The sequence below is a fragment of the Ambystoma mexicanum genome, chromosome 9, assembly GCF_040938575.1.
Source record: "Ambystoma mexicanum isolate Mex_15411 chromosome 9, UKY_AmexF1_1, whole genome shotgun sequence".
Taxonomy (NCBI): Eukaryota; Metazoa; Chordata; class Amphibia; order Caudata; family Ambystomatidae; genus Ambystoma; species Ambystoma mexicanum.
The window spans coordinates 1,005,103,661-1,005,129,065 of record NC_090931.1 but is presented as its reverse complement, the minus strand read 5'-3'; the positions used below and the strand labels follow the sequence as shown (position 1 = coordinate 1,005,129,065).

At 45.8% G+C, this 25,405-nt stretch overlaps 1 protein-coding gene across 2 annotated transcripts in view; it reads left to right on the top strand.

Annotated features, from left to right (window-relative positions):
• Positions 1-25,405, top strand: part of NOSTRIN (nitric oxide synthase trafficking) — a 771,458-nt gene that overhangs the window by 140,313 nt on the left and 605,740 nt on the right. For both annotated transcript variants that reach the window (XM_069616258.1, XM_069616257.1), the window contains exon 2: positions 12,005-12,090. In XM_069616258.1, coding sequence (XP_069472359.1) covers positions 12,005-12,090 — 86 coding nt within the window. The remainder of the gene's footprint in view (positions 1-12,004; positions 12,091-25,405) is intronic.

Sequence of the window (25,405 nt, the reverse complement as noted above, 5' to 3'; positions counted from 1 at the left end):
ATACAGGTGTCTCAAATTTGGCAGGGCCTCTGAGGCCAAATTGCATTATGTGATTCTCAAACATCATTGATGGGCCTCTCTCCCACTATTCAGGTGTCTCAAACTTAGCAGGGCCTCAGTGCCCAAATTGCATTGTGTGATTCTCAAACTGCATTGATAGCAGGACCTCTGTGCCCAAATTGCTCTGCATGATTTTCAGGTAGGAGTGGCCTAGGTCAGGAGCAGAGCAACCACTCTGCCCCAAACTCTGAGCCACTGCTCCATACAGACCTTTGCAGGTCTCGTGTCTAGCTGGGGCTCTTGTCTCCAAATTGTACTGTAGGATACTCAGACTGCTTTGATAGGCCTCTCTCCAACTACACAGGTCTCTCAAGTTTAACATGGGCTTTGACCCCCAGGTTACACTTTAAGATACCAAGAATGCGTTGTTAGGCCTCTCTTCCCATCATAGAGGTCTCTCAGGTCTAGCGGGGGTACTGCCCCCAAATTGCACTGCATGATACTCAGACTGCATTGATAGGCCTTTTCTCCCACTGTGCGGGTCTCTCAAGTCTAGCTGGGGTTCTGTCCCCAGATTGCACTGTATGATGCTCAGATTGCTTTGATAGGCCTTTCTCCCACTATACAGCTCTCTCAAGTCTACCTGGGGTTCTACCCCCAAATTGTTTCCCATAGGCCTTTCTCCCACTATACAGGTCTCAGGTTCTGCTGCGGTTCTGCCTCAAAGTCACTCCACAGCCGGTGCATGTCTCTCCTAAACACACATGCTAACTCACCACAGTGAACCACGTTCAGGGAGTCACAGACATAAGAACGCCACCGTCAAAACCCAACTGTACAACCCTTATGCAGCGACCGAACGTATTGGCAACATCAGCTGGAAATACCAACTACAGCCAAAGGCTAAAACCCGCAGAGGACAGCATCCACACCAAGTACTACACCACAAGACAACCAGACAACACAGAACCAACTGGACAGTTCAATCGACTCATCTTAAAGATTAAACAACTCGAAATCGTAGTATGCCGCGCAAACGACCCACTCAGAGGGAAAGAAGAGAAGAAAGAACAAACACTCCAGAACTGCAACTAAGAACCACAACAACAGAACACACCCCCACATACAGGATCAAAAATCAAACCAACTTTCAGAGAAGAGACAAATCCCTCTACCTAACTCCATACCTCACTGAAAACGGCTCACCAGACCGAACCAACGCAACGTCAGAAGCAGCAACATTAAACAACCTAACTAAATCTCGAAGAAGAAGGATGAACACCACCAGAAACAACAAACACATGACCGAAGCGATAACACCTTACATCACCAAAGCTAGAAGACCCTCTGATCGACAACCGCAACACCTGGGAGACGAACTCGATGAAAACCTAAACCCAAGACTAAACCTAGAAGACCTTTTCGAGGACGCCGACAACCCGAAACTTACACCTCAACAAGATCACAAGATGACCCTAACAAGAAAAGCCAAACTAAACCACAACTCCAAACTACACTGCAACCTAATAAACGCAAGATCCATGTCAAAACACTCTACAGAGATCTTTGACCTACTCGATGACAATGGTATTGACATCCTATTCATCACAGAAACTTGGCTGGACGACAACTACAAAATCACACTCCAAAGCTGCCTTCCAGCAAACTTCAAATGCCTTCAAACAAAGAGGAAAAACAAAAGAGGAGGAGGCATCGCAATAGCTTTCAAAGAACACCTTAAAATAAGAACAGACGAACCACTCAACATCCTCAAATGCGAATCCATGGTCATATACCTAACAGCGAGCCCAAAAACCAACATCACATTCATCCTAGTGTACAGACCTCCAACTTATGATGCATCTTTCGTTGACAACTTCATAGAAGCCATCACCAACATAGCCATCAACCATGAACACCTAATCATCCTGGGGGACTTCAACATCTGGTCCGAAGACAATCACGCCAACCCACAAAACTCACTGACTGAACAACTCACCACCATGAAACTATAGTAAAAGGGGCAACACACTCGGCAGGACACACTCTGGACGCAATCTTCACTGAGGAAAAACTCATCACCACGGCACCACCAATACAAATACTTTGGAGCGACCATCTCATCATCCCATTCGTAATCAGTCTGCCTGTGTAAGTTTCAATCCAACCCCCTAAACTCTCACCCACCACAAAAAGAAACTGGAATGACGTCAAAGAAAGCAACCTCTTCTAACCAAACCCTCAACAACAGAACTAGAGCTAGCTAATCTAGACGGGAAAACAGAGATATTACACAAATGGATTGCAGATACAATTGGCAAGATAGCCCCGGAAAAACCATTTACACCATCAAAAAAGAGATCAATGGCTAAGTGGTTTACCCCACTATTAAGCACCATGAAAAAGGAAAGCAGAAAGATGGAACTTGAATGAAGAAAACATTACAACCAAGATAAAAAAACACTGTTCCAGAAGCAAATCCATGCATACAAGAAGGAAATTCTAAAAGCAAAAAGAAGGCACTATGACGACAGAATCACAAAGGCCACCAACATACAAAAAGAAATGTTTCACATCATTAAAGAAATGAGAAACCCACCAGGCTGTGACAACACCCCTAACCCCTCTGAGAAACTCTGCAATGACCTTGCAGACCACTTCAAAAAAGAAATCAACGATATCCGACAAACCATCCACCAGAGGCCAGCCAACAGCAACATACAACAAAACGAACCTACCTCAAAACCACAACACAAACTCAATAACTTTCCTGAAATATCAGCAGAGGCATTCGCAATGCTGGTAAAACACAGCAAGAAAGCGGGTTCACGGTTGGATCCCTGCCCCACGGACATCTACAAATCAATCCTCTCACAAGGTACGACAGCAGAATACTACAGAAACCTTCTAAATCTATCACTAGCAACAGGCACCGTACCAAGGATCTTCAAATCAGCCTACATCAAACCACTTCTGAAAAACACAAGCGGCGATGTAGATGACCTCTCCAACTACAGACCAATCTCCAACATCCCCTACCCGGCAAAACTCCTCGAAACCTACGTATACAAACCAACGCAAGAATACGTTGAAAAACACCAACTGCTAGACCAAGCTCAAGTCGGCTTCAGACCCACAAGAGGTACAGAAACAGCACTACTATCGATCTGGGACGACCTAAAAACAAACGCAGACTCCAACACAACATCAGCCCTCATTCTGCTCGACCTCTCTGCAGCCTTCGACACAGTTAGCCATAACACCTTAACCAAAAGACTAGAAGACATAGGCATAACCGACACAGCGCTACGCTGGACTAAATCATTCCTAGCAGACAGAACAGAAACCGTTTGGATTAAACCCTTCAAGTCCACCCCACGAGTTAATGACTGTGGAGTGCCACAAGGATCCTCACTATCACCACTGTACTTCAACATCTACCAAACCCCAGTTATCAGAATCTTCAAGAAACACAACATCACATGCTACAACTACGCAGACGATATTCAAATCATCTACAAAATCAAAGACACCCAAGCCGATCTTTCTAACCTAACCGACTGTCTAAAAGAAATCTACAACTGGATGAATACCAACAACCTGAAAATCAACCCAGGAAAAACGGAAATCATGATCATATCCAAAGACCAAGAGAAGGAAACCGCCATCCCGTGGCCAACGGAAATGGGAATCGCACTATCACCATCTAAGGTAGTAAATAATCTGGGAGTCCTGATGGACAAGACCCTAACCTTAGAGCCGCAAATAAACGCAACAGTCAAGAAATGCTTCTTCCTCCTCCACACGCAAGAAAAATACTACCTTTCCTCTCCTTCACACACAAAACACTCACTATCGTCGGCCTCATCATGTCAAGTATCGACTATGCAAACAGCCTCTACCTAGGAATACCAGAATACCTACTAAAGAAGCTACATCGGATCCAAAACACAGCAGCCAGACTACTCCTCAAACTATCCAGAAGAGACCACATCACCCCTGCCCTAAAAACACTACACTGGCTCCCAGTAAAACAACGTATCACCTTCAAAACAATGTGCATAACTCACAGGGCAATCTGCGGACAAGGAGCAGAATTCCTTCAAAAGAAATTAACAATCTACAGGCCAACGAGACCCCTCAGATCAACTAACAAAATCCGCCTGGAACTAAAACCTTACATCAAGAAAAAACTCGGAGGCACCGCCTTCTACCACTTAGCCGCAAAAACCTGGAACAGCATCCCAAAAGAAATAAGGAACACCAAAGATCACCTTAAATTCAGAAAATTACTAAAAACCTGGCTCTTCGATACCAGAGACTAAAACCAAAGCAGCAGTAAGACAAATGACTAAACCGGAAAGGACACTGACAAGCACCAGAACCGACTGATAAGCACTCAGGGCAGCGGGAGGGGTGACGCCAGACAGAGTGGTACACATACGAGACCCACGGAGACGGAGGCAACAACCCCAGCCAATTCTTACCATCCCCAACCGCCGTATAGCTACAACTAGGTACCACTGGGTCGTGGAACTAGCGAGATACCAGCAATCACCGCACTAACTAAGATATGGACACTGGCAGGTGCACTGGCCATGTGGATGGGGGTGGGGAGCATGCAACGCTGTTGACAGAACGGGCGGAAGAGGCAGTGAGATGCTCAAGGGGCCTCGTATACAAAACGAGCCCGAACCTCCAGAGGCATATGATGCCCAAGCACCCCATCGAGCGAGATTACGCGAGCACAACTGGTCAACCAGGATATAGATGCCAACTAACCGAGACCACTAACAATTTCCTCCTCCGCATACACCTCTCAAACTCCAAACCAAACACATCTACAAACCTCCAGCACAACAAACCGCACAAACTTCACCACACTGCAACAACAAAACAATAAATGCACATAGACCCGCACATCAGTACACAACGACTACCGGCCGCATACACCCCAGGCCCAGCCGACGGACCCACCAGGCTGAGGCTGCCAACAGTACATCACTGCTCTCTTGCACTTTTCCAACCTCCACCCACTAACTCACCCGCCCTCCCTCCCTCTTTCAGAGCCGCCAGAGCGCCAGTGGACCACTCCGGTGGTGATAGTGTGCGGTACAAATGTCCTTTAACATTAACATTAACATTGCTATTGTGCCATATCATGTTTCTTCATATGTGTTTGTGGACCACCGTCTGTGTGCTATGTTTACATGTGAATGTGTTGTGACTGTGCTCATCATTGATCCTGGAGTGGTGTGCCTGTTTTCATGGGAATTTCATGGACGTGTGTGTGTGACTGTTTCTGGTTGTCCCATGGTGACTTCATGTTACTGTGAATGTTGTGTATGCCACACATGCTTTGACACCGTAGGTGTCAATGTTCTATGTCTCCTTTCACACAGTTGCTGCAGCTGGATAGGAGGGTGGAAGCGGTGCTGTGGAGCGTTGACACAGGGATCGAGCCACCAGACAAAGGTACAGACTGCAGCCACTCCCCTGTAACAGCTCCTCTTCTGGGAGCGATGTGGCTGAGGGAGCGCCTGGACCATCAGGCATGGCTGCTGGGGGTAAGTCCCATGAGGTGAAGGAGGCAGGGCACTCATCTGCAACATTGGGACACAGTGATGCCACACAGGGGCCATCCATTGGGGAAGACACCCCAGAGTCATCCAAGTTGATGCAGGTAGAGGTGGAAAAGGTGGCCATTGCTGCCCAGCCCATGGCGTCAGGTGGGGGCATCGAGGAGGGTGTGCATGCTGCAACCTTGTCCAAGGGCATGAAGCTGTGCAGGCCACCATGGAGGTGCCTCCACACAATCCTGTCCCTGGACCATTGGATGCAGCAGTGCCCACCTTCCGGGATGCCTCCACCCAGACCAGCATCTCCATGCCAGCCGATGTGTATGTTCGCGATCATGTGCTGCCCCTGCTGGCTGGGCTCATGAGGCGGTGCACAGTCATTTGTGATGTATACAGGTTACTTGTAGTATGCTTGTGCATCATCACAATGAGCTGTGCCACCTCGTGGCCTTGCTGGCAACAGCAATGTTTTCAGGTGCGCTTTGTGGCTGTTCCCTGTTGTGACCCCTCCTCCGCTTCCTCCTCTGTGCACCAGTTGTACTTCAGGGTGCCTTCGAGGACTCATTCCAGCATGGCCCCCTGTGTACCAGTCCCACTACGATGCCCTGTCTGGTGGAGCTAACGTCCCTGCCCAAGGTTGGGATCCCTTCAATTTCAGATGAGGTGGTCACTGTGTCTACCGAGGCACAGCCACAGGCAGTGGCGGGTCAGCAGGCACCTCAGAGCAGTGCAGGTGTCATACGCCCCCAACAACAGTCAACAGGTCGGACGGCATATATGCACAGCTTGCACTGTGCATGTCGGTGGCAGATGGCAACTATGAGGAGGCAGACTGTGACAGGGCAAATCACCCGAGAAGGCATGTGGCACCTATGAGGCAGGTGAACGATAGAGGGGTATGCAGGATTTGTCTTCTGTTTTCAGGCTATAGCAGAGGCAGCTGGTAACAGATGGACAGCAGGCAAAGGAGGCGCAAGTCATGGTGGCCAGGGCCCAGGTGGCACTGCAGCGGGCTCTGTGGCATGCTGCCAGCCTGGAGGCAACTTGCAGATTGGCAGAGGGTGCGGAGCAACAGATGGGGGCCACCCTGCCAGCCATCCAGGCGCCAACGGAGGCAACCTGAGGAAGGAGGATGTTGCCTGCAACACAGCCCTGGTGGAAAGGTTGTCGGAGATTGGAGAAGACTAACCCGCTGCCTTTGTAAATAGTTTTTAGGATTAGGTTTTCTTTGTGACTTTTATTTTTCTTATTCCCTGGACTTTGAGGGCATTCCTTCCCTTTTTTCATGTATAGATTTGTAGTTCAATACGGGTTTTCCATCACTTCATTCCAGGCTTCGTGCAGTCTATTTCTCTGTCTGTGCATTTGATTTTTTAATGTTCTCCCAGTTGATATGTTCATTGTAGGTCATGTGCATTGTGGCCTGACTGTGTGTGTCATATTGATGCTGTGATGTTTGCTGGTGGAGGGGTGCGCGTGTGCCTGACATGTGGAGGTGGGGTCATCAGACAGCTTGAGGGTGCACTGGATGATTTTCATATTTCATTCCATGGGCAGAGACACTGTGTTTTTGCATCAATCAGTGTGGTTGGCATCGAGGCTTCTGTTGTGGGTGTGATGGTGTACATATGGGTTTGGCTGTGGTGTTGTGTGGATGCCTTATTATGTTTTTTTTTAACTCTTATTGGGGATGGATTGCCACCTGATCATGTGTACTTTTACGGATTCAACATGTTTACGTTGTGTGTAGTATCTGGTGTCCTCTGCATTGCCTCTGCACATTTGATATTGAAGGAGGAGTTTTTTTTTCATTGTTTTCCTTTCAGGCCCACTGTTGTTCAGGTGTGCCCTTGGATTGTGTATGTGTCCACACTCTATTCAGTGTAGTGTGTATTTGGCATTGTGAGCACTGGGGTGGGAAGTGGGCATACTGTGGATGGCTGGTGAACCCATAGACCTAGGGCCCTTAAGACGAGGTAGCATTACTTAGAGATAGATGGGGATGCAGGATTTACTCAACCATCAATAATCAAACCGACTCAGGAAGTTGGCAAAACTTGGTCTGTTTTATTTGCAATTATCTAAAACAGGGAGTTACAACGGACATGAACAGACGTTTGCTCGATTTCTCTCAGTGCATATTATAAAAAACACAACTCTTATAGTCAAAACTCGTCATAAGTGATGTCAAACTACGTGGCAAACTACAAAAACCTACTTGGGGATGTGATAGGTTTACAGGGAACATCTAGGTATATGTTCCATACTGACGGGGAAGTGATTGGGTCTCTACTGTCAGGTGGGCAACTAAGCCCATCCCAACTGCAAGTCATCTTCTGTGTCACTCTAATACTCAACACTCTATTGGTTACGCAAACTATAGGGATCTTTGATACATGGCCCTCTACCATTGGTTTGGTACCCTTTTGTAATATTCCACACGCTAATAGCACACAGGCTACCATGCCAGGTGCAGGGAGGGTCGGCGTGATCATGCCTCCCCTTCCAATTAGCCCAACATCTATCATCACTCTTGCAGTCTACCATTCATTTAAGACTTTTCAACTTGGCCTTGCATAAACTCTCTTTGCCTGGGAATAAAAGGGAGTATCTTCTTGGTTTCGGTGTAGCTCGACCCAATGTCTATATTGATCTGACCATGTGACTGAAGACCACGTTTCTGAGCACTTTTCTGCATATTATTCTATTAAGTGATGAACTTTTGACGCCTTCAGTGTTTTTCCATTCCACCTCAAACAGAAGTGTGTTTCTTTCTCACGTTTATGTAACTAATGAATGGACAACCAGACTCAAGGTGGCCTCGTCTTCTTGGTGCTCGGCCAGCCAAGCCTTTCTTGAATTTCTCCTCTGCAATCAGTAATTTTCCAACTGCGCCACACCAAAAACTCTTTCCAATCACAGGTTTTCAGGCCCTGCTAAAGTGCATCGTGGAATATCCAGGTTCTATACATTCCTATGTATATACATTGGTGCATCACCACAAACTATTCACTACGCAGCCAGCCTTAAGATCACTTTGTCTACTTCTGTTACTGCATCTGTACAAGTGTAAACTGATTTGCATTTTCTTCAGTGTTTCTGTAGCATGAGCATCTTCATCTGGAGCCGAAATGTTGCTCATCTTTAACACCTCCTCTTCAGATCTTATAGAATGTTTATGTTCTTTTACCTCGTGCATCTTTTCTGGGTGCATCAGCTCTGCTTTGCATGACATCACCAGTCTTCTCTTTCATTCATTTTCAAACTTCTTCCTGTACTTTTTCCAAAAGGCCATTACTCCTTTGTGAATGCATGTAGGGTTTTCTCAATGGATACCTTGTTTCCAGGATTCTCTGCGATATAGGCATCCTCACTGGTACTGCGCATGTTGCAATTTCTGGCTCCCAACATATAGGCAACATGGGGCAGAGCTTTTGGTGGGGTTACTTGACTCCACCTCTACACTGGCATAGAAACTGTGCTTTTGACGTTTCCTTGCTATGTCACTCCCATGTCATGGTCACCCACCCACATCTGCAGTCACGCACTGTCTGCTCTCATGTCATGCACCATCTCTGCCACTAGAATGCAGATGAGTCCCATGATTAGTGTTTCTGTTTGGTGGAACAAATTTCATGTCTCTCTGTGTCAAACACTCTGTGACTGACGTCCCATCACCCATGCACAAGCATGTCATGTTTTCGTCCCAGACATGGACTTTGATACCCCTACCACACGGGCTACTTTTGCATGGGCTCTGATGCGCCTAGCCATTCTCTGTGGATTTGCCCAGTCTATGATTCTGGGTACTTCTGTCCTCCACAGGCATTCACTTGCTGTGCTTTGAGGCCTTTACAATGACACAGGGGAAATATGCACATGCCACTTTGCATTGCATTCACATGTCACATGTGCATGGAGTGACCACGGTGTAGGTGGAGCAACCAGGGTGCTCTCCAGTGGAGGTGCTGCAGATTCAGGTCTGCCAGGGAGTGACAGGAGATGCTCCGGTTCTGGATTCAACAACAGTGCAACCAGTTGATTGGGTTGGTGGTGGACATGTGGCAGGTCTGCTTCATGGTGGAAACAGACCACAGAGTTTTAGGTAAATTGCAACTCCATATTGGACTGGTGGGGTGGTAAACTGTCAGGGTGCTGCTTGTGGTAGTGTCGCAGGTGAGGGGGGGCTGGTGGTTGGTGTCAGGACTTGAGGGGGCTGTCTAATGTAGTGCCGGAGGTGAGGGGGCTCGCGGGTGGTGTTGAGACTTGAGGGGGCTGTCTGGGGTAGTGCCGAGGTGAAGGGGGCTGGTGGGTGGTGTCGGGACTTGAGGAGCAGCCTGGGGTAGTGTCAGAGGTGAGTGGGGCTGGTGGGTGGTGTAAGGACTTGATGGGGCTACCTGAGGGAGTGTCTGGACTTGAGGGAGCTGCCTGGGGTTAGTAGCAGAGGTCAGGGGAGTGTGGAAAGGGGGTTGTACTGTCAAGGGGCTGCATGAGGTAGTGACAGAGGTGAAGGGGGCTGGTGGGTGGTGTTGTGATTTGGAGATGCTGCCTGGGGTAGTGTCAGAGGTGAGGGGTCTGATGAGTGGTGTTGGGACTTGAGGGGGAAGCCTGGGGGTAGTGGTAGAGGTCAGGGGTGTGTAGGGAGGGAGGTGTGCTGTCAGTGGGCTGCCTGAGGTAGTGTCGGAGGTGAGGGGGGCTGGTGGGTGGTGTCAGGACTTGAAGGGACTGCTTGGGGTAGTGTTGGAGGTAAGGGGGGCTGATGGGTGGTATCAGTACTTGAGGGTGCTGCCTGGGGTAGTGTCAGGGGTGAGGGGGGCTGGTGGGTGGTGTTTGGACTTGAGGGGGCTGCCTGAGGTAGTGGTGGCAGTGAGGGGGTCTGGAGGGTGGTGTTGGGGCTTGAGGGGGCTGCTGTAACTTAAGGGTAGATGGTAGCAGTGTGGGTGCCTTGGGAGTAGGGGGGACAGTGTGCAGAGGTGCAGCCGTTACTTACGGGGGACTGCACATACTTTCACAAGGGGTTCAGCCGTTACTTATCGGGGCCGCGTGTAGTTTTGTAGGGGTGTGTCCATTACTTATGGGTTACCGTGCATAGTTTCTCTGGAGTACAGCCTTAACTTATGGGTACCATGCATAGTTTTGCCGGGGTGCAGCCTTGACTTACAAGGGACCACGCAAACTCCCACAGGGGTGCAGTCGTTGCTTACGGGGATCTCACGCATAGTTTCGCTTGGGTGCAGCCATTGCTTATGGACATCCGAGCGCAGTTTTGCCAGGGTGCAGCCTTGACTTGTGGGGTATCTTGTGCAGTGTCGCTGGGGGGATGTGGATGGTGGGTCAGAATGGGATGTGACGGTTTGTGCAGAGGTTGGTATTTGGCAATGTTTTTGGTTTGCGTGGGGGCGCGTTGTGGTCGTTCCCAGCACAGCTCTGTTTTCTTTGCAGGTCGGGTTGCTTTGCGCTTTGGATTCCATGAATACGTGGTATGCACAAATTGACTTACGCGTGCAGTTGCACTCAAAGTTATTGCACGTACAGAGTACTTTGCCAGGTCTATGCGCTTATTCTATGAATTGGGCCAATAGCCTCTTATTGGTAATGAGAAAGTGCTTGAACAAATTGATCAACTCCATTATTTTAAAGAATAAACCATAGGTCTGTAGCATGGATGCCCTGTGAAACCCTAGGTCAATGTTCCTTAGAACCACGTAGTCTTATCAGAGGTTGAATGCAATTCATCAGGTGAGTAGTAAAAGTAATAGGGCTAATTGAGGCTCTGCTTAGGACCAACATATGGATTGTGGATGAGTCAGAGTTGCTGATTGTAATGCTCCACAGTTCACATCCTGATATGCATGTTCAAGAATGTGATAAGGCCATTCATTGCATTCCTTGTATAATTACAGTTCGCCCCTCAGAACCGTCATGGCAGGCAGCTCGAACTTTGTTACCAATAGGCAAGTAAATCAAGCCGAGGAACACTGTTTTCCTTGATCGGGTAATCAGCCTCTGACAGCAGCAGTGCACTGATCTGAGATGCCCGAGGTGAACTGCCACCTTGGCACCTCCTTCTCTTCAGAGGTCCAGATGTGACGTTTTATGGTCAAAACGGTTCTCACTTGTATACTGTTTTTGGTGCACTAAGAGGCAGACACCTGGATTTGCCACTGACACTAATCCAAGGAGCAACCCCCTTACAATTCAGCATTGCAAATGTAACAGGTAAACTCTGATTCTTAGTGCACTGGGAGGAAACTGTTTGGATACACTACTTACACAGAGCATAGTGATAAACACATTGCGCAGTATGATTTCTGGAAGCATTTCTCTTTGTAGTGAAAGTGTAAAATAAATCTGCAGTGCATTGACAAATCAGTTTCTCTTGAGCTCTTTAAATTAATAAAGATATTCTTCATTTTGATTTACAGTATGACCGAGTGTATCGAGAGCTCAAGGAATTCTCCAAGAATGGGGAGGCCTTCTGTAAACAACTCATGTCTGTTCTCCAGCAAAGGTATGTGGTCATTTATTGTCTTTCGATTACACTTCACCTTTATGAGTCTGAGCGCACGTGATATTTCAGTACACAGATTCTAACCCAAGTCCGATGAATTTGCCTAAAACGATTTAAGCTCACTTGTGTTTTTATTTCAACGCCGCTGTTTGAGACGGATGGCTTATGGCTTGTTTGGAGGTGCAAAAAGAATCCTTTATGGGTTTTCTAATATAAGTTTCAAAAGGCATTTTTTCGTAGCATCATCTCTCCTACAGATTTTAAACAGCTTCACCAGGAGCTGGGTCATTTCGCAAAGAATCCTAAAGCGTTCCAGTGCCCAGTGACAGTGCTAGATTTTTATAAAGTTGACTCCCGCATAATCTGACCTACTCTTAAACCCCACAACATTGATAACTCCTTCTAAGTAAACATGAAACTGCCATTTTAACAGAATTTATAAACCATGCTATATAATCATGTGTTTGGCCTGACATTTAAAAAAAAAATTAAACAACGCATATTTGTATTCAGCAACTATGTCCTTATGCCTGGTGGTATATATGCCTTACACAAGTGTAATTGTGAAACGGTTCATGTGAGCAGGAGATAATATAACATGCTTTGGCAAAGCCAACAGTTTGGTCTTTTGTGTAGACAACAGGAGCCAGATTAAATAAATTTTGCACCATCGCAAGTGCAAAATTGCACGATATTAGCACTAGGGCAAAGTTTGCCCGATTTTTTAAAATATTTGCACACAGAAAACTATTGCACCGTGAAAAGTGAGGCTGAGGCTTGACTATACGCAAGTCAAAACTGCTGGCTTTGCCAATGATTGTTTTAAACGGGTCTTTAATGCGAGGAAAGGTGTACTGCTTATAAACCAAATGGCTGAATGTACATTTTTTAAGACAGGTTTTTTTGCACCAGTAACACATTTACAACCTTAATCAAGCCATTAACTCTGAGGACACTGTTTATAAAGAACACTTGCAGGCGAGAGTTTGATGTAACAGCTTGATTAATCTAGCTCTAAGAGATCGTAGGAGGATGTGTTGTGGGCGGGGAGAGGCCAATGCAGGGTGAGAATGGATGTAGGTATGATGTGATATGATATGGCATTTGCAACGTGCATATTCACGAGGCAAGGAAGGGAGAACAGAGGGTGGACAGAGACAACGATCTTACTAGGCCAAGTGCAGGGGAGGAGGGAAGGGAAAAGTGCCAGGGGAAAGGGGAGAGGGCAGTGCTGTACATGGGATCAAAACAATAACAAGAAGTGTGACCAGCAGGTGGCAGGTGGAAGGGTAAGTGCAGACAGCAGGTGTCCAAATGTGCAGGTAGGGGACTGTAGGGTTAAAGATACAGACCCAAGTGCAAGGGTTGCCAGGAGGCAGTGCGGGTATGCAACTGGTCGGGCAGGAACCTGGTCCCAAAATCAGAGGGTAGCCAGGTGACCAGTGCAGTATCAGACAGGAAATCAGCAGTGGAGAAGAAGAGAGAAGGCAGAAGCAAAGACGAAAGTATTGATATGCTTTCGGGACTGGAGATGGTTCTCCATAAGTTTCGGAGAGGCAAGGAGGCTGTTCCAGAGGGAGGCCCCAGCCAAAGAAAGAGATCTACCACCAACTCATTACTTGGAGAAGCGACTGACCCTGAAAGAGTTGGAGGCGGAGGAGCGAAGAACTCGAGTATGAATGTATTTACATAGGGAGATTTGGAGGTTTTGAGGACCCAGGCCCCGGAAGGCCTTGTGTACAATGCAGAGGGTCTTGAACTTAATTCTTGCAGTGACTGGGAGCCAATGCAGAGATTTCGGTGCTGGAGAGATACAATCGTGAGGTTGAAGCCAAGTACAATTCTCACAGTCCTGTTCTGGATGAGTTTCAGAGGGCAGAGAGTAGAAGCAGGAAGATTTAGAAAGAGGCTATTGCAGTAGTCCAGCCTAGAGAGAACCAGAGCTCTAGAGGCAGTGAGCTTATGGGGGAATGAGAGGAAAGGAAGAATACTTTTGAGGAGGTGCATTTGGTAGTTTGACTTCTTAGAGACGTCAGAGATGTGAGGAGAAAAGGAGTGTGTTGAGTCTATAATGACCCTGAGGTTCTTCGCCTCACAGGTGGGAGCAGGAAGAGGGCCAAGGGAGGCCGGCCAGAGATTGACAGGAAAGGAGGGTGCAGGTGTGCCTTATTCACCAGCCCCAAGGACCTTTTTGCTTTTAACAAAACACCAAGGTATCTAAATTCAGTAACCTCCTCCATTCTGGTTCAATTTATATATCACACAAAATTAGGCCTACCTGAAAAGAATCATACATCAATTCATAACGAGCATCATTGACTTGGGCACATTTATGTCCAAGCCCAAGTCCCCAAAGTAATCAGCCACAGTATTTAATGACCTTTGGAGGCCCATTACAGTACAATCCATAAGAAGGAGATTGTCCACATATAGAAGGTAATTCAGCTTCAGGGAGATGAGTCTAGAGGTATTAACCACAATACGAGCTAGAGCTGCCCCTATACCGAGGATATATAGATTGCATAAAATTGGGGCTAACACACATCCCTGCCGTAAGCCCTGTCGACAAGGATCCAGCCATCCCCCTTGAACTAGCCTGACTTCGAGCCTAATGTCTGAATGTAGGTGTTGCAGAATATTAACCAAGGGTTCTGGACAGCCCCACTCTGTCATCATCTTCGACAGCCTAGAGCGATCGACACAGTTGAAAGTCGTTGAAATGTCCAAAAAAAGCCAATACAGGCTACATTTGGTTTGCACTGCCTGGTTTGACAAACACTTTACCAACAAGCAATTCAAAGAAGTGACTGTGCCCTTGTAGAAGCCTGACTGGTTTAGGTCATATCTGCAAGATTCCTCAGCCCAACGTTCAAGGCCCTGCAATATAAAGCGTGAGAAGAATTTGTAGGAGGCATCAAGAAGGGAGGTTGGGCGTTAGTTCGCAGGTTCTGACCTATCTCCCTTCTTGAAGATCACAACAACTATCGCCTCCTTCCATGTCTGAGGAAACTGATGAGTAGCCAGGACTTTGTGAAATAGCAATAAATGAATGGCTGACACAATTGAGGAGCAGATTTCAAGGTTACATTTGATAGGTCATCCGGCCCGATGCATTAGTGGACTTTGCCCTTTTAATGGCTACCATGATACACTCAATATCTATTTCCAACATCTCCCAAGATTGTATCGTATTAAGGGTAGCTCTGCCCTCCACCAGCCTGGTAGCCACCAAAGGCTGAGCAGCATACACATTTCTAAAGTAGGTCTCCCAATAGCAGCCCGAGATGGGCTGTAATTGCAAAGAAATTTGAACATGGCCCCCTCTTATTTGTTTCCAAAAGTGTGAGGAATCTCTATTAGCGAGTGCGGACAACCTGTGTTCTGCATCTCTTTGGAACAGTACATGTTTATAGCCCCTCAGCCAATTTCTATAAACTTGTTTTTTTCTCCTTATGATTGAATTTGTGATATCACCCAGCATCCTTGCTTTCCTAATCTCTCTTCTTAGTTGTTTCTTCTTCGCACTCACCATTGTATTATATGTGTGTCCAAGGGCCAGTCCTCTCTAAGACCCACTTAGGCTTTTTGGAGAGGTTAGCCCTTGCAGAAGAACCTGTATATTAGTACCAAAGGACTGGGAGGCATTAAGGAAAAGGCACCCTCTAACAGTTTCTGGGAGAACTTGGTGTTAAAGCGCAAAGCTACATTTGGGTGCCATAAAATAGCATGTTCTCTAGGTCTGACTTCAATTGGACCTGGTACATATGCCACTGGGGTGGGAATACAGGACCCCTTTAAGCAGAAAATCAACTGAGAATGGTCACTACACAAATTGTCCACAACCTCAAGGAAGTCAAAACTAGAGAATAAAGCACTAGAACAGAATGCATAGTCCAGAGCTGATCTATAAAGGCCATTTGTCCATGTGTAGTTTAGAGGCGTATCACCTTTGATGTCACCATTAAAGAGTTTTAGGCCACATGTGTCCAGGAGAGACCAAAACTGTAGTCCTCTGAGCTAGAGTGCTGACGGGTAGAGCCCCAGTCATACTAATGACCATCTATGCACTCTGCGTTGAAGTCTCACATAATAATAATACGCAAATTGTTAAACACATTATTGGAGGCAATAACATTAGTAATAACAAGCAAGAAGTCCACCAAAGATGGCACTGCAGGATTAAAGTAAATATTCAACACTATTACAAACCCCCAGGAGTGTTCACCGAAATCCCACCATGAGAAACCTATATACCCAAGATGTCAAAGCGGCCGAAGAACAGATTTTCAACATTAGACCCTGGAAAGACCCGCCAGGAACTAATAAGACCCCTTAATTCCCTTCCTTTTGGGTGTTTCTTTGCAGGCTCATGCATGATTGAGAAGCCATTTACAAGATGAGTATCTAACATAAAGGTTTCATTTTGGCATATCCGGTGCGCTGATTCCCAGGTGGCATCATTACTACTAAGGTGGTTGAATCGCATGTATTCCATGAGTGGAATCTAATGGAATGAGTTCATATTTTTCTATTTCTGCTTAAGGAGAAGGATTTTATAATTATTAGACTTCAGCAAGCCCATGTCATAATGTGTGCATGGCCTCCCCGAACGGTGTTGTTTGTGTGAACTAAGGCTGCATCATAAAATGTTGGGCCTAGTCCACACAGTTACCCCTGGTGCCATTTCCTATCTTTGTGAGACAAGTCGAGACTCTAATCTGTCTGAAGAGTGGTTAAAGTTAATTATGGAACTATTTTAATATAGATATTGACACTGACATTCACCTGAAACTTTGTTCATAAGTAGGAGTTGTGTGAATCTGTGATGGTTTACTCATTAAGGGCTCCTAGAGAATTTTCAGATGAGGAGCAAGTCTAGAGTGCCACGCTGATTTTTTTATATTTTGGGTGAAGTGTGAAAGTATTATGCTAATTTAGGGACACACTTGTACATGTCTAAATGTAAGGCAACCACTTATTTATCGCTGGTTCTGACGACAAAATCACTGCACCACTTGTTTGAAACAGTACTACCACCATATGCAACACATTTTCTTTTAAAATGTTACTAAGGCAGATTTGTTGAGATCTAATCACCTTACTGCTGTAATTTGAGTCAATTACAGGGGCAACCAAATAATCACATCCAGCCTGCTGATGCTGCTCATGTGGAAATACCTTAATTATACCCACAGGTAGACCGGCTGCACAGGTTCACAGAGTATTGCCCAGCACAGAGCTGTTTGTCTCAGTTTGGAGGTTGCCAACTCTCCCACTGATTTTGCTTTCTAAAGGTCAGAGGCTAAGAAATCATGCCACCATGATACCCTGTAATTCAGCATAAATTACTTTTTTAACGACTGCTGGATTTTTGACTGCCACGTTTTGTTTTTCTTTTTGGTAAAGCGCCCAGGAACAACTCAATTTCAACCATCAAAGTGTTAGCTTCACAATCAAGAATGCCAGTGTCACGATATTAGTATGGAACCCTGCATGAAACAGCTGAAGGCCCTACGTACCCCCTTGTGTTCAGGCCAAAGCATGTGTAAGATATATGTGGGGCACAATTGCATATCAGGGGACCTTAGTCAAGTAGAGTGATGGTGTAAGACTCCAATCGAGCATTTCCCACGTATATGTAAACAACCAATACAAGTTGACGCATGCGCCGGTGTGGATTTTGATCATTTTTACTTTTTATGATGGAATGTAAATGGATCGGGAGTAAAACATATGCCATTGACTGGCATGAGTTCATCCAATGAGCACATGTTCTCTGTTTTCACGAAACATTGTCCTTTGAGCTACATTCTAAAGGGGAATCTGCAAATATTCACATGCCTCCTGGAACGGGATTGAAAGGAAGCCCCAGAGGGGCTCCTGTGCTGGGTAATGAAGTAGGTTCTAATGAGGCTCAGCATATTGAGATTTGTATCAATTCACCAGAGTTTCTGTGTTGAAATTTGTTTGTAGAACCAAATGTTTGTTTGTATATGGTGATCTTCAAGTGGAGTAAGTTGAGATTGCCATTTTAGTTTCAATGCTGGATCATTTCGAAATGCTTACCATGGCTCATTGTTGTTTACTTGCTAATTTTGACATCCAGTGTGAGCCGTAGATAGCTTGTAATTAAATCCAGTGTGAAGAAAATGAGGCCTAGGGCATCCCAGGATTAGTGGCTAGATATACACCTTGTATCCATATTAATGCCCTTCACATAGATGTGAATTTTAATTATGCAGACTTAATGCCTTTTAATTGTAGATTTACTGAGTATAGACCCGCACAGCCAAATTTTAGAACTTCCACAAAGCAATATCTAGCCATGCGAGTCCCGCTATGCGAGTCCCCCTTTCAGACTCTAGCACCCAGAACTTCGAAGGTGGGCCGATAATCGATCTCGAGGGGCCTACCCTTGAGGGAGGTCAAGTGCCCCCTCTCAGGGGCCTTACGACAAAAAATGCGAAGGACTCAGCAGTTAAGGTTAATGGATCGATCTACAACGACCAGATCTCAATCTTACCAGACAGTGAGCTTGCACATTGCTCTAACAGAAAAGACAGTGCACCTGTAACAAAAGGCCCTCCCATAAAGCAAAAGCAAACGATAAGCAAGCTCTTCACTGCAAAAACGAACAGCAGTAAACAGGGGCCTGCAAACGAGAAGGTGGAATTACACATATTGACCGACAAATCTGGGGGCAGAAAAATTCAAAGACAAGAAGATAAAGTGAACTATCTAACAAAGGATAAAGACGACATCACATCTGGCAGTCTAACAGTCTCAAAGGAGGACAATCAAGAAATAGACGAGGACATCTTAAATCTCAGTGTTTACACGCTGTCAGATGATCAAGAGGAGACCCGAAACATGAACTGTACGATGGAGGACAACTCGCCTTTTCAAACTTTGGAGAGTCGCTGCAAGAAGCTGCAAAATAAATCTAGTTGGGGGCCGTGCACACGGAAGAGCGTGCCACAAGAAAGTCACCATGCACAGTCCCAAGACAATGACCTATATGAGGCTACTCTTTCCAACGTCTCTCAGAGATAGAGGTCCCAAAAAAAAATGACTCTGCTCCTAGAAAGAGCTCTCCCCAAAAGAGCAGATGTGTGCACGCGACACGGACCAAAGATGTCCCAAAATCAAGAAAGTATGCAGAAGCAATTCTAAAAGATACGCGGAGCCAGCACAATCCGAGATTCAGTCCAAGGAAAGTGGCAAGGTCTGGAGCGCAGGCCCCCAAAACTAAACGCAATTTTTTGATTGAACAATTACCGGACAACAACAAATATGTGATACTAAATAGAGGATTCTTGTTACAACTTCTCAAATGTGTGCCGTCGCTTCGAAATGTCGAAACAAAGGATTTAGCTAGAGTGGAACCATTCCACCAAGGTAAAACGGCGAGTGCCTACCTCCACGTTCATACTAACTGGGCGAAAATCAGAATAGCAGAGGCAGCTAAATTCCTTCTAAAGCTGGGATTCGATCTGTTTGAACTCGAAGAAGGGGCATCCTCTGCTGTACGTGGTGAATCAGTCGAACAGCGGGGACAAATTAAATCTCCACACTCTGAAAATTCTAGCACCAAACTGAAATTTATGAAAAGAGTTTTGGAGGAGAGAGGTTCTGAGCGACAGGTTCGCTTTATCGAACTTACCTCTGAGGATCAAATTGCAGATGTTCCGCAGACCAAACCGCCGCGAAACTACTAGTCATCAACCTTCGGAGGAAGCAATAAGAGAGGAAGCTGTTTTCCAGGACCCGCTGAAAATAGGAAGACACCCTTGTGGCCCTATGGCTAAAAAACAACGGACAATAACTCAACCTGCCGGTGAGGAGGGCCTTAGTACGAAGGACCCCCCCAAACAGGCCCCTTTGTCACAACTTTGGGCATGGCTGCCAAAGGCACTCACGCAGAATAAGACCAAATAGAAACTCGCCAGTCATTTCTCTGCACCCCTCTCCATAAAACAAACACCGGGAAAAGAATTTCTGTCCCTGGGGTCATGGAACACATGTGGTTTCCAGCATCTGATGGAAAAGGGAGATGTAAACTTGGAGAGACTTGGACGATGGAACGTCCATCCATTGACGGTTATGACTTGTTTTGTGCTCCAGCGATAAAAGGGACCTTTGGACGCCCTTCATTGGGCCTTATCATGGCCATTCGGTGCGGCTCAGGACTACAACTAAAGAAAACTCTAAGTTCTTCTACTTACCTGTTGGCCACGGAAGTCAGCTGGATGACTTGCAAGGAGGAAAAGGGCAAATTCAAGAAACATCCCTTAATTATCATTAACGTCTATTGGAATCCGGCAGCTCTGAGTGACGTTTCCTTCATTGCCCTGACCAGCGAAACAATCAATGAAGCCCTGGTGAATAATCCAGAGGCATTACTAGTCATTTGTGGAGACTTAAATGCTACCTGGATGCCGCTTGAGGCAGCAGGGCACCCCCAGCCTCTTGGTTCATCTCTTAGAAACAAACGTGGAGAAAAGTGGTTAGCTCTAATGTCAACTTGTGATCTGCTGTGTGCAGAGGACCTTTTCTCTAGACAAGGGTGGCCACCTACCTAGGAAAGAGGCAACTCACATGTGGTTTTTGACCACATTTTCATCAGTAGGTATCTGGCCAATTTCACTACATCGTTTGAAGAATTAAAGTCTGTGGCGAGTGATCATAACTTGTTGGTGTTGTAGTGGAAGACGAGTTCAACGCATAACCTAATTACACCTGCTCCTGTTGAGGCGAACAATCAACAAACCCGTTTAAAACTGTCAGCAGCTGCCATTTCTACAATAAAGTTGCAGTACGCAAGTACAGGCAAAGAACCGAACCGACAGAAGGTTCTGCAATTACCAGATTATCAACCACTTTTATTACCTTTCAGATCAAAGCACAATGGCCCGGGATGGCACAACAAAATCGCCTCACACGAGTACAATAAAGAACTGGTCCTAAAAAGGCGTCAATTGAAACAAGCAAAAAGAAAGCTGAGAGCATTTCCGACGTTAGAAAACCAGGCGACATTCACACAGGTGCAGAGAACCTATAAAACATGGATTAGACAACATCGGAGCAACCTTTACCAACACGATGCGGAAGCCATGTTGAAACTGGTTTGTGGTCATCACCCCAGAGAGTTCTGGTCATTGATCAGATCTAAGCTCTCTCCTCCCGGCGATTCGCTAACAAACCCGATTTTTGAAGCTGACTGGATAAAATATTATTCCAATCTTTTTCAGACGCCTACACACTCGGGGACATCGCTGCCAAGTACAAAATTGGAACCGTGGGCTGATCTGAGCAACGAAACAGAGATCACTAAAATGCTTCTCAGGCTTAAATCATCGAGAGCCCCTGGACCGGATGGCATCACAAATCTTGATCTAAAACAATTCCCAAAGGAATGGTCTGCACTGATTAGTGAGATCTTCAAACGATGCAAACAGGCCAGACAAATTCCGCTTTCATGGACAACATCAATAGTGGTGCCTATTTTCAAAAAAGGACGTAAAGAAGATCCCAAGAACTATCGTCCTACAGCCCTTCTGGACACGGTTGGAAAGGTGTTCGGGTCCCTATTACTCCAGCAATTCCACCGATGGTTCAAAGATACAGATCGTGCTGACCCTTTTCAAACGGGATTTACCAAGAACAACGGTACGTCCATAAACATCATGTTTCTCAGTGCGTTAAAAAGCAAGGTGCTAGCAGGAGGCCCAAGAGTGTTCTTGGCCTTCATTGACTTGGCGCAAGCCTTTGACCAAGTTAATAGAGCTAATTTGTGGAGGAAACTGTCCCTGTGGAACTATCCAGCAGAACTACTTCAACCAATCCAGGCACTACATACGGACACTAAGCTCCGCGTGAGGTTAAACCAAGCAGGCTTGCTATCGTCAGAAATTTCAGTCGGCAGAGGAGTAAAGCAGGGATGTCCACTAGCTCCTGCACTTTTTATCACCTACCTCAGTGACTTCAAGGACTCCGAACAATCTATTCGCTCCTTTCCGCTGTCATTGGGAAACTGCAAAACCACAAGGTTACTTTATGCAGATAACTTAATCCTAATGGATATGACCCCAATTGGCCTTCAGCGTCAGCTTGAAAATCTGGCTGTTCACGTTCGTGGAAACAACTTAACCATCAACGTCTCTAAGACCAAGATTTTGACGATGGAAAAATCCAAACGGGCACAAGAGAAATTCTCCTGGTATCTGGAAGGTGTGGCGCTCGATAAAGTATCAAGTATTAAATACCTAGGAGTAACTTTGGACAGCTCTAGTGTAAACGCAACCTTCCAGACTTGCTTGGTCGACATAGTAAAAAAATTAGCTGCACAGGCTCGTGCACTGGACAAGAAGTATGGACACTTTTCCTTGCTGCCAGCGATCAAATTCTACCGTACAAAGGTGGTTCCATCACTCACCTATGCCGCGGATGCTCTTCCTCACACGCCCCCTCAGCTGTGGCTGAAGCTAGAGGGGTACTTTTGGCGCACGGTTTTGGGTCTGCCAAAATCAACATCGGCGCCTTTAATTAGAAGGGAATTGGGTCTACTCTCACTGCAAGGGACTGTGGAGACCAAATTCATGATGCTCTACAGAAAAATGCTACTTCCTGACTGTCCTTGCGTGCTAGCCACGATTCGCACCGAAGTCCAAGCAGCACGCTGTCCGGTGCTAAAATCCTGGGAAACAGCACAAAAAGTTACATTAGTGGAAATTCATTCCTCGGAAGAAGAGCTTATCCGGAACCCTCTAAAAATAAAAAGGAAAATAGCCGAGTATGACTGGATAAAGACTTTGGATTATGCAGAAAAAGCAAAATCAGTCAATCACCTTCCTCCCTACCAAAGTAGACTTAACATTGTTCCCAACTATCTGAGCAAGTTTCCTAGCAAAGCAGCTAGAAACCTGTTCCTGAAAGCACGCTTAAACTTACTGCAGACCAACGAGATTCTGAAACGAAGAGGACTGAGTGACTCAGATACATGTCATTTCTGTAAGGACTCCACAAAAGTTGAAACTATATGCCACCTGCTTCTAAATTGTCCAGGTACACAAGAAATTGGCGAAAAATACCTGCAGCAACATCTTTTGGCATCTTACACCAGGGAACAAGAATTCTGGTGGAATTGCTTAATGAGCGGAGATACCTGGACAATTGCGACCACTCAAACTCTAAAGGCTATTTTGTCTTTATGAACTCTTCTTTTTTTTTTGGAACTCATGTTTCTTCTACAATGTTTCTTCATTTCTTCATTTCTATCGTTCTTCTTCAACTATGTTTTGTAAAAATCATTAATTTGATTAAATCAAGGAAATAAATAAAATAAAAATATCTAGCCATTTAGATCATTCTGGTAGATCTGACATCCTGGCCTGTAATGAAAATGTTGGATGTGGTAACCCAGCCAGACAGGGGCCATGATCCCTTTTACCTGGACACTAGTACACCAGGTGGCAAAAGGGCTCACAGAAGGTTTGAGGCTATGTGACAACTTAGCAGTAGATGCTGCAATCGACTGGTTGCCTAGGTGGGGTAGCTTATACACTGTGTCAGTGGAATGTTCGTGGTCTTCTTGGAATGTGGAATGTGGAGGGTGGATGTCAGTTGGAGGGAGAGGATTGCTGCTGTTGGCAAGGAAGCTGTGCAGCAGGGTCTTCACTTCAATTTGATGTTGAGGATGGCTCCCTGTTGAAGGACTGCAGAGCGAACATTTTTGCAGACAGAAGCCTAGACCCTGCCTCAAGCAGAGTGCTCTCTGGGCGGCCCTGAGTTGACAGAGCTGCGTGGTCCCAATCTTTGTGTGGCATTAGGAGAAACAGAGAAACCTCACGTGTCACCATTAAGGAAGAAGGCGAGTGGGGCTGAAAGGGAGAGCCAATGCGTTTTCTGGTAAGAGGAAAGAAGCCACGAGCATCAAGGAGCATCGAGTGGCCATCTTGATTGTCATAGCAACATCATGCTACGTTGCTGCTTTGTACCAGAGTGCCTAGGACTGCATCCATAAAACTGACATGCTTGCGGCCTAATACAAAGGCACCACAAGCGTTGTATTGGATGTAGAGAACAATTTGGTAGCTGGAGTTACGCAATCATAACAAGCAGTACAGAGAGGAAATCATCATAATTCTACACTGCTCATCTCATGGCAGTGAATTACATTCCCTCAAATTTTTCCTTACTGTTACCCTGCACTAGATTCCAGGTGCTGGGTGGAGAGAAGGGGGAATCAATTAGTACAAAAGAGTTGTGGCAGAAGAGCCAGTTGAGGTGACATTAAAGAGTCAATCAGCACAAGGAATCGTGGTGGAGGCATCAGGAGAGGGGACATTAAGCTGACTGAAGCCTGGGAGTTGCATTGTTTTGGAGTTGGGGAAATGTCAGTGACTGTACATCGCACTGAGATCTTCCTGCTGAGCCCTGGTATGCCCAACATACCGTGGAATGAGTGGAAGGAGTATTGGATGTATTGGATTATTGGATGAACTACTTGGGTGCTGTCGATTAAAAGGGGATGACTCCTGTCAAAAGGAAAATTTTGCTATTGCATTCTTTGCCGCAAGAAGGGCAAAAGAAGTACAGAGACTTGCTGCTTGTGACAGATGCCCAGGAGGTGGTGATTTGGATGAATATCAAAAGGCTTTCTTGCAATTGGATATATTTGTTCTCATCCAAGACCAATATATAGTATATTTCTACACTAGGAAGCAGCAGGAGCATGAATCTGTGTAGGAGTATGTTAGTGCACTTGTTAGTTTACGGCAATGATAGGCACTGATGAGTTGCTAAAAGATCAAATCATTCACACAAACAATGCAATCATCCAAGAATGCCTATGGATGTTTGGAAATCCCACTGTTGAAGAGGGCATCATGATTTCCAAAAAGGTGGAGCACACCATGTTGTGTTCCCGTACCATAAAGGAGAAGAAGAGTGACTTGTCAGAGACGAGAAAATGTGATTTGGCAAAAGAACTGAACCAAGTGAACATTATTACCAAGAGAAGTAAAACGGGAACTCAAACGGGAAAGTGAACCCGAGAATGAGAAGAAGGGTTAGCCACCTTCTGTGCTGGAAAAGGGAAGTGTTTTAATTGTGGCAGCGTTGGACATTTCGCCAATTCAAAATTGTGTCCAGAATAAATCAAAAATGCACAAATTATGGGCTCAAGGGGCATTTTGCAGTAACTTGCAGAAGAAAACAAAGTTTCCTGTGTTGAGGAAGAAGACGAAGTATATAGCTTGGATGAGGAGGAGTGAATGGTGGTAGTGCAGGAGAATAAAGAAGATTATTCTCAAAT